The 13,834-nt window shown below is 47.8% G+C and overlaps 1 protein-coding gene across 2 annotated transcripts in view; it reads left to right on the forward strand.

Moving 5' to 3' along the window:
* The window catches only part of GLRA1 (glycine receptor alpha 1), a 36,779-nt gene extending 34,649 nt beyond the window's left edge, over nucleotides 1-2,130 (forward strand). Inside the window, exon 9 of one of the 2 annotated variants that reach the window (XM_032196904.1) lies at nucleotides 1,737-2,130. In XM_032196904.1, the coding sequence (XP_032052795.1) occupies nucleotides 1,737-2,051 (315 nt within the window). In that variant the 3' untranslated portion in view covers nucleotides 2,052-2,130. The remainder of the gene's footprint in view (nucleotides 1-1,736) is intronic. The other variant, XM_032196905.1, reaches the window with a different exon arrangement.
* The last annotated feature ends 11,704 nt before the right edge of the window (nucleotides 2,131-13,834 follow it).

Below are 13,834 nucleotides of genomic sequence, written 5' to 3' on the forward strand. Positions count from 1 at the left end.
ATAGCTGCTGCCAGGGTTTGATTGGCCCTTTCCACCTCTTACCTCCTTCTGCCTGGAAAGAGAAGGAGAAATAGATCAGAAAGTCTGACTAGACAACTCTCTCTTTGAGTGTTTGAGTGTTTTTTGGAGAGCCAGGCCAAGGATGCCAGCCCAGCCTGGCTAGTGATGTGGAAGCTCTCCTGATAGTGACTGAAAGCTCTCCCTGATTCCCCAGGGCCGAGTGCTGCCAGGCACTGCTGCCACCCCCAGCACCGCAGGAAGAGGAGCAGCAGCCCAGGGCCTCCTGCATCCACCCCGTGCCACCAGCCAGAGATGCACGGGGTGCTGGCAGCACGGCCAGAGCTGCTGCGAGCAGCAGGGGGGCCAGGTACCCTTTCCCCACTAGCAGTGCTGCAGGTTGTGGCTACCTGGCAATGCCTGCATCACCCATCAGCAGCTAATCGGGCTTTTAACTAAAAAAAATAAATAATAAATCTCTCTAGGAGAGCCAAAAGAACAGTTTCTGTGAACCCTGACTCCCAGCTTGCAGTTTCTCTCTTAGGTCCGATGGTCCCCAGGAGCAGCTGGGTCCTAATTTGGGGTGCCTCAGTGTCCCCAGGCAGTGCACCTCCTGGCAGAGCGCCCCTGGGAGGCAGCAGTGGTTAAGGATTGTCTCAGACACGAGGAATGAGAGAAGTGGTCACAGCCAGAGGAGGGAACTACTTAAAGGCCTGCACAAATTGTCTTAGCCAGGTTTCTGAAACAAATAGGCCTGCTGCTAGGTCATACAGCTCAACAGCTTGCCTCGAAATCAAAAAAAAAAAAAAAAAAAAAAAAGCTTGATTTTGTTTGGGTTCTTTATTTTTGCTTAGATAACACCTCTTCCCTCTGCTTCCCCTCCCCAGAGCGAGCACAGTCCATCCATCCCACGCAGCTACCCACTCGGTACAGGGGCCATCCAGAAAAGACACTCTGCAAAGAAATAAGGACGGGAAATTTCCCCGTGATTCCATAATTGCATCCTTGTGTGCAAGAGAGTAGGGCTGCAAGGCCTCTGCCAAGAAAAACAGTAACAACACTTGCTTTGAGATTGGCAAATAAAGGATTTTTTCTGCTCGTTAATTGGAATTAGCACAAGGAGCTGTGTCTTAGCATTGGCACACGGAAGGGACACTTCTGCCGCTCACCTGGCAGAGGGATGATGGGGCAGGGGCTGAGGGGCTCGGGGATATCCCGCAGGCAGGCGAGCTGAGGGCTGGCCCCGTGCTGCCTGCAGAGGTCTTTTCCTGGACAGGCCGTGCCGCCCGCACGTCCATGTAACTCTGTAGGAAGCCTCCTGGTGTGGCTTTGACTGCTTTGAGTTCCATGGAGCCCCCTCCTTCTGGGCGAGCTGAACCCCACAGGCAAAGCAAAGAAGGTGCTGCTAGGGGCAGGGGGAGGGAGGGCCAGAAGCAAAACAGGGGATGCAGCTGGAAAAAAGAAACGTGGTGCCGTAAAACCGTTCGAGTGTGTCAAAGATACCAAGGAGGCTGGAGTCCTTCTGCTCTCCACGGGGTGCCTGGATCCCCTGCTTTGCCTCTGCGCATCACCCAGCTGGCACCCCTCTATAAGGCTGACCTCCCAGGAGCAGAGGGTTGGGGTTGGTCCACCAGTGCCAAGACTGGGGTTCGCCGGAGGATTCTCTCCCTCGAGAGCAGGGCACTGCCAGTGGAGAGCCTTATAGCAAGGGTGCACTGTCTATATCTCATTTTAAGTAGAGTCCCATGCTCAACCTGTTTCAGGAGGACGAAGCCGGCGAAGGCAGGTTCAACTTCACCGCCTACGGGATGGGGCCGGCGTGCCTGCAAGCCAAGGACGGCATCTCCGTCAAGGGCGCCAACAACAACAACACGGCCAACCCCGTCCCCCCGCCGTCCCGCTCCCCCGAGGAGATGCGGAAGCTCTTCATTCAGCGAGCCAAGAAGATTGACAAGATCTCGCGCATCGGTTTCCCCATGGCGTTCCTCATCTTCAACATTTTCTACTGGATCATCTACAAGATCGTCCGCAGGGAGGACGTGCACAACCAGTGAGGGAAGGGGAGCAGCTGGGAGGGAGAGAGCAATCCTTTATATATGTGCAATAGCAATGCAGCAATGCATGAATTTAAGAATGTGGCAATATCTACTAAAAAAAAAAAAAAAAAAAAGGGAGGGGTGGGGGGCTGGGAGGGACTTTTAATCATGGGAAGTGAGGATAACGGGCACAGGGAGGAGAAAAAAAAGCTCTTGATCTGGGGAGTGCAAGGGCAGGGGTTAGTTTTACAGCATAGGAAGGTTTGGATTGCTCCAGCTGCAATCCAAGCAGTGTAATATATTAATATATATTCATGCTTAATTATAATGCAAAGAGAAAACAATCAAAAAAAAAAAAAAAAAAGATAAAAAAAATCCTTTTTTTAGCCTATTAACAGCTTAGATTCTCAAGTCACTGGAATGATCCATAATTCCATGTGCAGAAATGATTGCAATTACGCTTTATCTGACTTTTGCTATAGAAAGGCCATACTAGTTAAGCACGTGGGGGAAAAAAAGCCCTAACAAAAGAAAAAAAAAAAAAAGCAAGAAAATCATTCTATGCTTCTCTAGGTTTCGCACTTTGAAAACTGGATAGACGGGGAAACTTAAGAAAGAGGCTGTGGGTTGTTGTTTATTTTCTATATTTATTTTTTTTAGTCACGGGTTTGCCGATCAAACATTTTGTGGTTTTTGGATAGAGGAAAGCAAATATATTCTGTCTCTCATCCCCATCAGAGAGCATCCAATGGGAAACTCGAGAAGGACAGCAGAGCCTTCATCAGAAGTCACAGGTACCTTCTGTCCTTCTAAACGACTTGGAAAGATTCGAGTCCCAGGAGTCAGAAATACTGTTCAGAGCACTAGATGATGAAGGTTTTTTAAAATAGCCTTTTTTTTTCCTTTTTTTTTTTTTTTTTTCTTCCCAAGCCCCTTTCTGCCATGTTTGTTTACAATACGGGGGGATAGAAACGTTGGGTGAGTTATAGCGTAAATTATATTTAAAATATAGTGAAACCAGGCATATTCATGCCTTGTCACGACAGGAACGGGCGAACGGCAATATTCTCAGTACGGGGTGGGGGGGAAGGTGTGTACAGAGAGAGAGGCTGTTATTTTCGGACATTTCATAGCAGTAGTATTAATAGTGAAGTCGGGCCAACGGACCCGAAACTCTATTTTTGTAACTATTTTGGTGCTGCATTTAGCTTTAACGTGGATGGGAGGCTGGAGCAGGCAGCTTTGCCCCTCTCTGCCACCCGGCAGAGCCCCGGGGAGGCTGGCACGGGGTGCTGGGGATGGGGAAGGAGGGGAGGGAGGGCGGGATGGGGGCGGTGGGTGCCCACTGACAAGGGAATAAAGGTGTCTCCCTTTGGCCAAATGGTGGCACAGGTTGGCACCAGCGTTTGGGGTGGGGAGGGCACGCCATTTATCGCCAGGGTTTTATTTGAAAGGCTGGCTCAGGTCTGGGCTCTGCGGGACCCTGCTCGTGAGCCGGGCCGCAGCACCCAGGGCGATTCAGTTGCGTTCGTTTGCACTTTAGCGAGGCGGGTAAGAGGGAGTGGGAAGGAAGAGACAATCAGTCTGCACTGAAGCACTTGGCATGGGGTCTGGATTAGGCACTACAGGAAGGCAGAGAGATGAGCAGCTCCCCATCTCATGCTCAGGCCCGCTGACCTGGGCTGTGGACCCGATGCCTTCCTCGGGAGCAGGATCTGCATCCCCAGGGCAGCTGGAGCAGCTCACGGTGCTGTGCCAGCCCCGGCACTGCCAGCTCCAGCCTGGCCCAGGTCAGCAGCAGCAGAGCCTGGGACGGGAGGTGGGAGCCCCCCCTCAGCCACCGGTGGTCCAGGCAGCTCTGGGAGACCTGGGTGCTAGCACGGGGTCGGTGTCGAGGGGAGAAACCACCAGGGCCAGGCAGAGGGACACCCATCTCCGATGCTGCCAATTCAGCACCTTTCACCAGCACTAAATACACTTTATTTAAAAATAATTATATTAAAAAAAAAAAAAAAAGAAACAAGAGAACGAGAAGGAAAAAAAAAAAATCATGATGGTCACTGTGTGGACTAGGGCAAATGGCAATATTTCCTAATGTTCTGGCAAAGGCCACCCAGCTTTCTGTCTCTGTTGGCACTGCTGGGACAGGGAAAGGTCACACGATACCAGTATGACCCAGTACATCAGCCCCTGCCCCTTTTTCCTCTGTTGGAGCAGCAGAAAACCCGTGGGCTGGGGATTTCTCCTTCCCCTAGCAGACTGTGCTTTCCCGAGGAGGGAGACCTCAAGCTGTTGAGCAGAGCTGTTATTTGATGCTAGGACAACTTTCTGAGCCTTGGCTGGAGCCCAAGCCTGCTGCCAGCTCGGGGTTTGCTCGCTGAATTATTGAGCTCCTCCTGCATGTGTGACGGCTGGCCGTGCATACCACGGGTTGTGCAATTGCTTTAAACAGCTCGTCCTTGGCTGAGACAACGAGCAAAACCAGGGAGTTCCCCTACCTGCCCCTGACTGGCAGCAGGGGAATGACCACAATTCGCTGTCATTTGGACAAAAGCGGTCCTTGCCTCAGTGCCCAAGCCTTGCATGTAGGAGTCAGCAGTGTGGCCGTGCTTCACACAATGTCTGGGTGTCCCCAGGACCTCAGGGCACAGCCAGCTCCAGATTTCCTCGCAGGGTGACTTCATCCCAGCACGTCTCTGTGCCCATCCTGCTGCCTAGCTGGAGCTGCTGCAAGGAGCTGTCTGTTGGCTGTTAACAGATCCCGTGCACTGTGCTCCCACCCTTTTAGGTCTTGATCCTACATCCCAAGGGAAAGACCAGAGCAAGGAGAAGGAACCTCCTCCCTCGTTCATCTCGTACGTTCCCATCCCATCTCACTCTGCTCTGGCTAGGAGAGGGGGCAGGAGATGTAGATAAGCTGGTGGTTACTGCTTCACTGGAGCTCCGGTGTCACTTCTTGGCACTGGGTAAGGCCAAAGGAAGGCAAATTAGGGGCTGGAATTGTCAGAAAGGTGCTTGCATTTCCTGCTCATGTACGAGCACTCTGGCTGCTGGTGGAGTCCATGGGAATCCTGGGACAGGAACGAGAATTGCACACTTACCAGCCTGCTTCTGCAACTCTGCCAACCCCTAGACATGTTATATTTTCTCCATAATACTGTTTTCTCTTCATGAAGAAGCCAGTTTCCGCCCGGGCCATTTTCCATTTGCCCGCATGGTGAAAGGGAACAGCACTCGTACAGTCCAACATGAAACATGCTGGGGTTTTGGCAAAGGTCGGATGCTGCTGATAGCTGGCCCACAAATGTTCTGCCAGATCACTTCACCATGTAGACAAGACCTTAGTTTGTCCTAGGAGCCCCTGGAAAGTCTGAGAAGTTTTCAAAATCAAACATTTTTCTCCATCTGTACTTCCCTGTTTAGTCGCAGCATTGCAACAGAACTTGCTTTGATAATCTGTCTCCTAAGCAGGCTGCTTCAGCAGTGCCAACAATTATATTTATTAGTAAAAACGTACAGGATTTGATATTGTGGGGTAGCTTCCAGGCATGTTGATGGAATTTAACTCAGTACTTGTTAGCTTTCTTTAAAAAACAGGCCCAGAAACAAAACCTCTGAATAAAGTCAGTGGTCGGGCTGGCAGTAGAAAGAAAATAAGGTCCTAATTTGCTTGGACTATTCAGAAAAACATAGCCTCATCCCAAAAAAAATATTATTTCCAGATGTTGCTGAAGATGTATCAATTCATGAGCAGGAATTATTTTTGCTAACTGTGGAAAATAAAAATAAGGTAGGATAAATTTGCTATTTTAGTCAGGGAGATGGGTCCTTCACAGTTTAATTTCTGACCAAAGCAGGCTTCCAGCTGGGATCACACTCCCACTACCATAGACATCCATGAGAGGTGCTGAAAAGGGCCCAGGACAGACCAGTAAGCACTTGGTGTGCTGCAGACTGCAAGGCTTTGCCTTGACACTGGCATAGCACCAGCTTGCCTTTAAATGCACGCAGGGCCATTCATTGAGTGGGTCTCCTAGTGCCCGCACCCCTCTTGTCCTGAGAAGCCTTTGCTGGTCAGGGCTGGGGGACTTTGCTCCTAGAAACATCAAACAATACCAAATGCAGGATGTTCTCATGTCCTGTGAATAGAAACATTTTTGTTGTTGTTGTTGCTTTTGTTTTTTTCCACTTCTTTTTTTCACAGTCTTCCAGACTTTTCTGGAAGATTTTTATTTTGTTTTGTTTCTTCTGCCACTTCTAAAGATCTTTATTTTTAAGGCAAATCCAAGGACCACAGAGGGCCATTCTTGGCTTCCTAGTGCTGGTAGAAAAAGATTACAAGCGTTGACAATATAGAGTTTTTTAAAAAGAAAGGAACATGTGATAGGAGAAAAGGATATTTTAAACGGTATCATTTTTCACAGATTTTATACAATCATATTTTTGTACTGTGCTACCATTCCTTAATAAAACACAGATCTTATCCTTATGCCAAATAAAGACAACACAATCTCTTTCAATATCCATCACTCCAAGCAGCAGTGGGTAACATGGGCTGAGCTTTGCCTGCCCCACAGCACAGCCCTATGGGGGGCTGCAAGTTTGGGGTCACTGCCTGCCAGCTGGACACCACACATCTCCCATCCAGGGGCTGCAAGCAGCTGGTCTGGCCTCTCAGTAGCATCCCAAAAAGCTCAATTCAGTGAGAAAATTATCTGATCCCTGCTAGAAGGCACCCTGCACTCCTGCCTGCTCTAAGGGAGATGTGAAGGGTGTTACGATGCTCCCGCTTCTCAGTAAATTCCCATCATTTCCCTGGAGACGGCACACTATTTAAGTAGAAAATTAAGCGCTTGATTGTTCTTCAGGGTGAGGAGATGAGCACCAAAGCAGAAGCTAATGAAGTTAATGAATAGCAAAATTAATGAATGACACCTCCAGAATTACTTCAGGTTCTTTAAGTTTTCTCAGCCCCTCTTTCCTTCTGAACAATTCTCTCTTAATGGCAGCTTCACATCTATTTGCTCAAACGGATCTAGGCCAGGAGTCTGCTACCTCATTCAAAGTGAGGTAACCAAAAAAAGATATATATTAAAAAATGCATTTTTCCGCATTCATCTCCCTTCTTCCTCCTGAACTCTCATCTCTGTGAGGTTATGTTCCTCAGCTCTGCAACCTCTGAAGGGCCTGGCAGGGACAGTTGTCTTGGGAAACAGAAAGCAATAGGAGAATAAGTATTTCTCCAAAGCAGGCAGGGTAAGGGTGACCAGGAAAGCATTCCCATAGCAAAGCATGCATGAAAAGCACCCCTGGAGAATGTGAGGGTGGGCCAGAGACATCCTCTATGACCATGCCCTGTGTGAAAGCAAGCTGTGTACAAGTTGGAGAGCAGGCACACTATTTTCCCTTATTGGACTGGGTGATGCTGGAGTTAGCTCGGCAATGGGACAACCAGGCTGAAATCCCAGCCCAGGATCTCCCTTGCAGCAGGCGTCCTGATTTGTAGGGTCTGCCTCTCTGCCGGCTCGTTTCTGCCCTCGCTGACCGTGTCACGTTGTCCCAGCGTCGTGCAGCCAGTGAAGAACCAAGGCTCCTGGTACCATACCCTGGTGGAAGACAGGGATCACAAGGCAGTCTTCAAAGGGGGAGGATTTCAGCATCTAGCAAAGGAAATTACGGGTTTGCTTGTGAAACGAGGATCCTAGTGTAGATTAGGAGAGAAGGGGAAGGAAGGAGAAAGCAATAGGAGAGATTTATTTGCATGCCTCAATGCTGTCTTCTCCTGGCATTCAGGGTGGAAAGTGCCAGTGTGTATGAGCAATAGTCAAAGCTATTACCAGTAATTAAGTTGTATTTAATAAGTGGCCATGGAGTCAAGCAAGCCTGGGCTGCAGCCCTCATGCACTTTAGAATCAGGCTTTAAGTAGAAATGATGGGCTTGTCCCTGCAGTATTCCTGCTCCTGGGAATATCGCAGAGAGGGCCCTGAGGCCCATCTTGGGATAGGGCCAGCTCCCGACAGTGGTGGAGATGAAGAAGCCAGGGTTTGACCCAGGCCATGCACAGATTATGTTCATGCACTGGGAACAGGTTCGGCACAAGGAAACGATGCCTTGTGGGGGAAGACAGGGATGGTTTCATAGCAGTTTAGCAATCCTTTCAGCAGTCAAAGCATCACTGGTGGGGCTTAAAGGCTGTGCTTAGCGCTGTCACTGCTGCTACTAGCAGTAAGAAGCCAGTCACATAAAAAGAAAGAAAAAAAAAAAAAAAGCACAAGGGAGAGGGAACTCAGCTACTTCCCTGCAGTGGAAGTTCACAGCGAGGGGAGTGGATACAAAATCTTACCCTCGGTTCTCAGCCTCAGGTTCAAATAGGGTGGCACTTCCAGTATGAAAATATCCATCTTTTACTGGGTGTGGGATGATACGGCCATGAATAAAACATCAGCCCGGCTGGAAATTAGCTCTTATTTATACAATGTGAGTGGCAAGTGCTTAAGCAGCTCATGGCAAACAAGGGCACGCTCTTGACCTGCGGAGGGACCTTGGCTACACCCGGCTGGGGCACGAGGCAGCGCCACTGACTACGTGCTCCTGCTCAGCACCACGAGCGTGTCAGTGCTCCTGCAGGTGAGTCAGGCTTGGCACAGGCAGGGACAGGCAGAGCCAGCCCTCAGCTCCCCCGTGTGAAGGGCACAGAGCTCAGTGACTGGTGGGGCTGGGGCTTTGGGAAGCTGCTGTCAGGGTAGGGCTGTAGCAGGCTGGAATCACCTGCCCTAGAGGGTCTGTGAGTGGACACCTGGATTCTCTAGGCACTTGAGGCATCGCTGGTTCCCCCATAGGTTAGGCCATGTCCTCTCTGCAGTGTGCAGGGCTTCCTGTCTGCCACGAGCATGGCTCCAGCTGTAGGCTGCAGACTAGCTGAGCCAGCTGGCCTGGCCTGGGCACACCACAGAATTTGGGCACTAAATTATAGCTCCAGGTACGGAGCAGGCAAGAGCCTGGATCAACCTGGCAGTGAAAACACCTTTACAGTGAAGACAACACTGGTGGCCTGCTAGGGGCCCTACACCACCCTGCAGGAAACAACAGGCCACAAGTTCCAGCATCAGGCCTGGGCTTCAGGGTTTCTTGCTTGGTACCTAATCCACAAACAATGACCTTTATTGAACTAAAACTATGCAATGTTAAACAGATTGTGTCCAGGGCAGCACCTTAGCCCCGCTCCTGCATATGCATTTACAAATTTTTTTTAAAGCATCCTAATCACAGGTATTTGTCAAGAGGTAAAGTAACACGCAAGGCCCTAAGGAGTAGGACTGGCTCTGGAGCTTGTGATGTGCCAGAGCTGGACACAAGTGTGTTGTGACCACTGCTTCTAGGCCAGCCCTGCTCCTGAGAGGCTGCAGTGAGAAGCAGGCAGGGGAGGCCTAAGTTCAGCTCCCTACCAAAGAGCAAGGCAAGGGCAGGGAACAGGAGGATGAAAGGAAGAGCAGATCAGGACCCACAGAACAGACAGGAACTTCTAGTAGTTACTCATTCAGTGCAGGCAGGCTTGCAACCCCAGTCCATGCAGTACTTTACAGGTGCTTGTTCCTCAAGGGGCTGGGGTAAGAATTCACTGGGCTTGACTTGTCCCATGGAAGAAGAGGTAGGATAATCATGTGTCACCTCTGAAATTAACCTTGAAAAAACAGCAAGTAAAGGGAAGGGGAGGAGAAGGAGCAAGAGCTGTAATGTAAGAGTGGTGCTGGAAGCACAGCTCCCTGAGTAACTGCACCCTAAGGTGAGGGACACAAGTACGCTCTTCATGGGCAGGAATAGCATGAGATCTCTTGGCAAGTCCTTGTTCAGATGTACACACTCACTTCCCCTCAATCCCATGGGTGTTTTTGTTTTCCTGACAAAAAATAAAAGGGGAAGGGAGCACAACTTCCATTGCTCTGTGCTCACCTAGGCTGGGGAAAACAACTGAACAAGGGCTTTGAAACTCTTCTCTGCTTTTGCCTACACTGAACTTTTGCTGTTTCCTTTCTGTCCTGCTGTTCCCAAACCTGAGTATGTTTCTGTCCAAGATGTTTGTGTCCTTCCAATGCCAGGCTTCAATAAGAAGCAAGCAGGGAAAAGAAGCTCAGAAGCAGCATACCCCAAGCTGACAAATCCCTGGAGTAGCCTACTTGAAGTGAAGGACTAACAACAGCCCCTCCAGCCTCCTTTGCAGTCCTCCAGCACTGAGCAGGGGTCTGAGCTGGATTACTAAACTCAACAGGGCCAGTGAAAGATGCAGGCATTTCAAACCCTTGGTCAGTGCATCCCTTCTTTGCTCAGTTCAAGGCAACAGGTTAGTTTAGGGATCTGTCAGCTTCGGAAGTGTCCAAACTGGATTTATTTTTTTTCTGGAAATAAAAAAATAAGTTAAAACAGCAATGTTCTGTGAAAAATTTGGATGGCGGGTATGTGAACCACCTTCTCCTCAATGAGAAGTGATCTGTTATGTGTGAACTCTGCCCCTGAGCTTGGTCCTGCTGCTGAGTGCAGGGTCAGAGTCCCGCTGTACAGTCAGCGCTGCACTCCCTGCAACGGGGGCAGTAAGTCAGGAGAGATGGGCCAGCTCCAGAGCTGCATCAAGTGACAGCCATGGCCATTAAGGCACAAAGGCCAAGTGACTTAACTCAGCACACGCATATGGAATAAATTATCTGAAATGCACCGCCTGGAGCATCTCAACCCTGCTGTGAAATGGAGTTCATATGCAGGAGATAGAAGCTTGTGTTTCCTGAGCCTGGCTGCAGCATACTGAGAGCAACCACTGCTGCCAGAGCTCACCTCTTCTTTCAGGGACTTACTGAGCTGCAGGAGAGAGATGATTTTGTTTCAGATGATTTTGTTTCAACAGAACTGAAACAGAAGGCAACTGTGCTAAAAGCCATTCACCCGTGCATTTGAGCTACAGCAAAACTTTGAGTGAATTAAGAGATTTATAGAGAGATCTAAAGATGAAGCGACACACCAAGGACTTCACCTGAAAATGGCCTGACATGCAAAGGTCACAGCGCATTTCATCGCAGATTACCATCCCTGCAGCATTGGTGAACACCATCCTGGAAGCAGCCTTTGAATCCTGAAAGATGCACAAACCTGTCCCAAGCAGCTGTTCGTAGCCACCCACGCGAGATCAAACAGCCATAAGCAGGCATAAACAACATCCTTGTGGACAGTGACATTTTATGGACTGTGTTGTCTACTCACATCCTACCATGGTGTGCAGCATATCACGCTTATTATATTAAAACTGAGATGAGGAGTAAGGAAAAAACTTATGCATAAGTGATATAAAAAGGAAGGGAGGACCCAGGAACTTCTCCCTTCCAACTACAAACGCACATCCATTTACGTTGTTTTGTAAATGAATTTATCTTTAGAAGAAAAAATAAAAATACTTAAGATATTTCTGTTCAAAACAACCATTGCACATCTGGTTTTACTTTCAAGGGGAGATACAGATACGCAGCAGGAATACTTTCTAATTGAAAACATACAAAATAAATAGAAGTGGGAACATTTCAGCACAAAGAGTGCATTTTCTTTGTGTCCTTAATAAAGACCACCTCAGGTTCCTAAAGTTTTCCTGAAATATCCCCCTCATCTGTCAAAAACCCTAAAGAATCTTGTATCTCGGGGTACCTCCCACAAACTTCAGGTTTTCTTTTTCTCCCAAGTTGCATTTTGTTCTCTTGCCCGTATCTCTCCCATCTGTAAGCCATTTGTATGAAGAAAATCTTTGTTTCAAAAGCTTGACTTAAAAGCTCATTTGTTCCAAAATACAACAGCGCCTTGGTACTGTTTATACCAGGGACAGCCAAGGGCTGTGACAGATGAGCTGGGCTGCATTTAGCAGCTGCTGCCTAAGATGTTACTGGCTGTCCTGTCCCTGTGCCAGCAGTGACTGTCCCCAGAGAGGGCAATACCAGCCACCCGCCGCTCTCAGGTGGAGCTCAGGGAGAAGACAGCACTTGCCAAGACAGACCACAGCTGTAGGAGAGCCTCCTGCAGAGGGGCAGGGCAGGTAACAGCATTATATCCCTCCTGACAAACCCATCCATCAGCACCCCTCTACCAATTGGCTTCTGTAAATAAAAGTCTAAACTACTCCTGCAGTTTGTTTAAAAATTAGGACACAGATTAGGACACTGTTTGTATTCAGAATATGAATGAAAACAAGGCTGGAGCTTTTCCCTTTCATTCTCAAGTCTTACTGAAATCTAAGAATTAAGTCATGGCATTAAAGCTACTCTATTTTAATTATCTCTTAAGCACAGGAAAAAAGAGGTAGCTGCTGCTAAGAGAACAAAATTCAACTTCCTTTAAATTCCAATAAGCTTCTATAAAACAGGGATAGAAATAGTTCACATTCACCTGTTTTGGTTTGTGGGTGCTAAAATATCAGCTTCTCACAGGGGATCATCAGAGAAGTATTCACGGAGCAAAAATTAAACACTAAAGTTTAGGTGAAAAGGAAGAGAAAAGGAGGCAATGCTCATGTGCTCTTGAAGTAGCACTACTAGATCATGAACAACTTTCCAAGAGATACAATGGAGACAAAGTCAATGCTTAGTTTTCAGGCTACTCTCCCTTCAAGAACAGAGGGAAGAGTAGAGAAATACAGTGTACCCCCCTACTTAAAACCTAAGACAGATTTTTTTTTTTTTTTAAAGTTTTTAAAAAAGGATGAACTAGCTTAATCATTAAGCACTTTCCAGCCTACCTACCTTTAAAATAAGCCTCCCTTTTTCTATAGGGATTGGTTATACATACATGAGATAAATAAAAGACAAACAAAATTGGCAGGCCTTACAATTCAACTAAGGACATTTTGCTGCACTGGTCAGGGTGCAGAGCATCTGCTTCTTTAGAAGCAGCATTTTTAAGCCATGAGGAAGTAAACCCATACCTTACAGTTTGCATTGCACACGAAGTGGCAGGTTATTTTTCTTGCTTGTAGAATTTCTATTTTAAAGTTTATTTCAGGAGTATGAAAGCAAAATGTAAAAGTTTCTGCTGTTACATGTGTATGCTTATTGAATCATACATTCATACTGATACCAATTAAAAAATAAAGATTTTTCTCAAATTCTCTCCCTAGACTTTTAGCACCAGAGATTCGAGGCTACAGCCCACACTGCTGGTACATTTGTGCTAATACAACACTTCATGAAAACAAGGCAGAGGACCAGTTTCACTGTTAAACCTTTTATGCTGAATAATCTCTCCCATCTGTGACCTCCTGAGCTCCACCCCACACAGGAATTCCTGAAGGACTGAAGATCAAGTCTGGGCAGCAGCAGAGTGTTAAAATGAATGTCTCACATTTCCAGCCTGTAGAAGACATTGCTCTGGTCTTTCAAACAGCACTGACACTTACCCAAACACAGAGTTTGGTTGTTTGTATCTTTACGGTACCTTGGACTTCAGTCTCAGAAGACTGGTGGTGCTTCCTGCAGACCCAAACTAGGCTTTAAATTCTCATACAAGGGGAAGGAGGGTGCACTTCACATGCTTTTCTGCATGTCTGGGTACAGCATTATTTATACACAGCCTTAAGACCCATTGGGAAATGAGTTGACCTCAGTGCAGACACCCAAAATGACTTTTTGGAATGTTAAAGGACTGCCACTCGCATTGAAAGTGCAAGTTCATTAAAAGATGAACAAGAAAGTATTTTTCAACAGCCAGGTGCTTTGTCAAGTCTGAAATATCACCAATGGAGCAGCAGATCCCACCTGGTATGGCAAGGTGCCTTTTA

This window comes from Aythya fuligula, chromosome 14 (genome assembly GCF_009819795.1).
Source record: "Aythya fuligula isolate bAytFul2 chromosome 14, bAytFul2.pri, whole genome shotgun sequence".
Lineage (NCBI taxonomy): Eukaryota > Metazoa > Chordata > Aves > Anseriformes > Anatidae > Aythya > Aythya fuligula.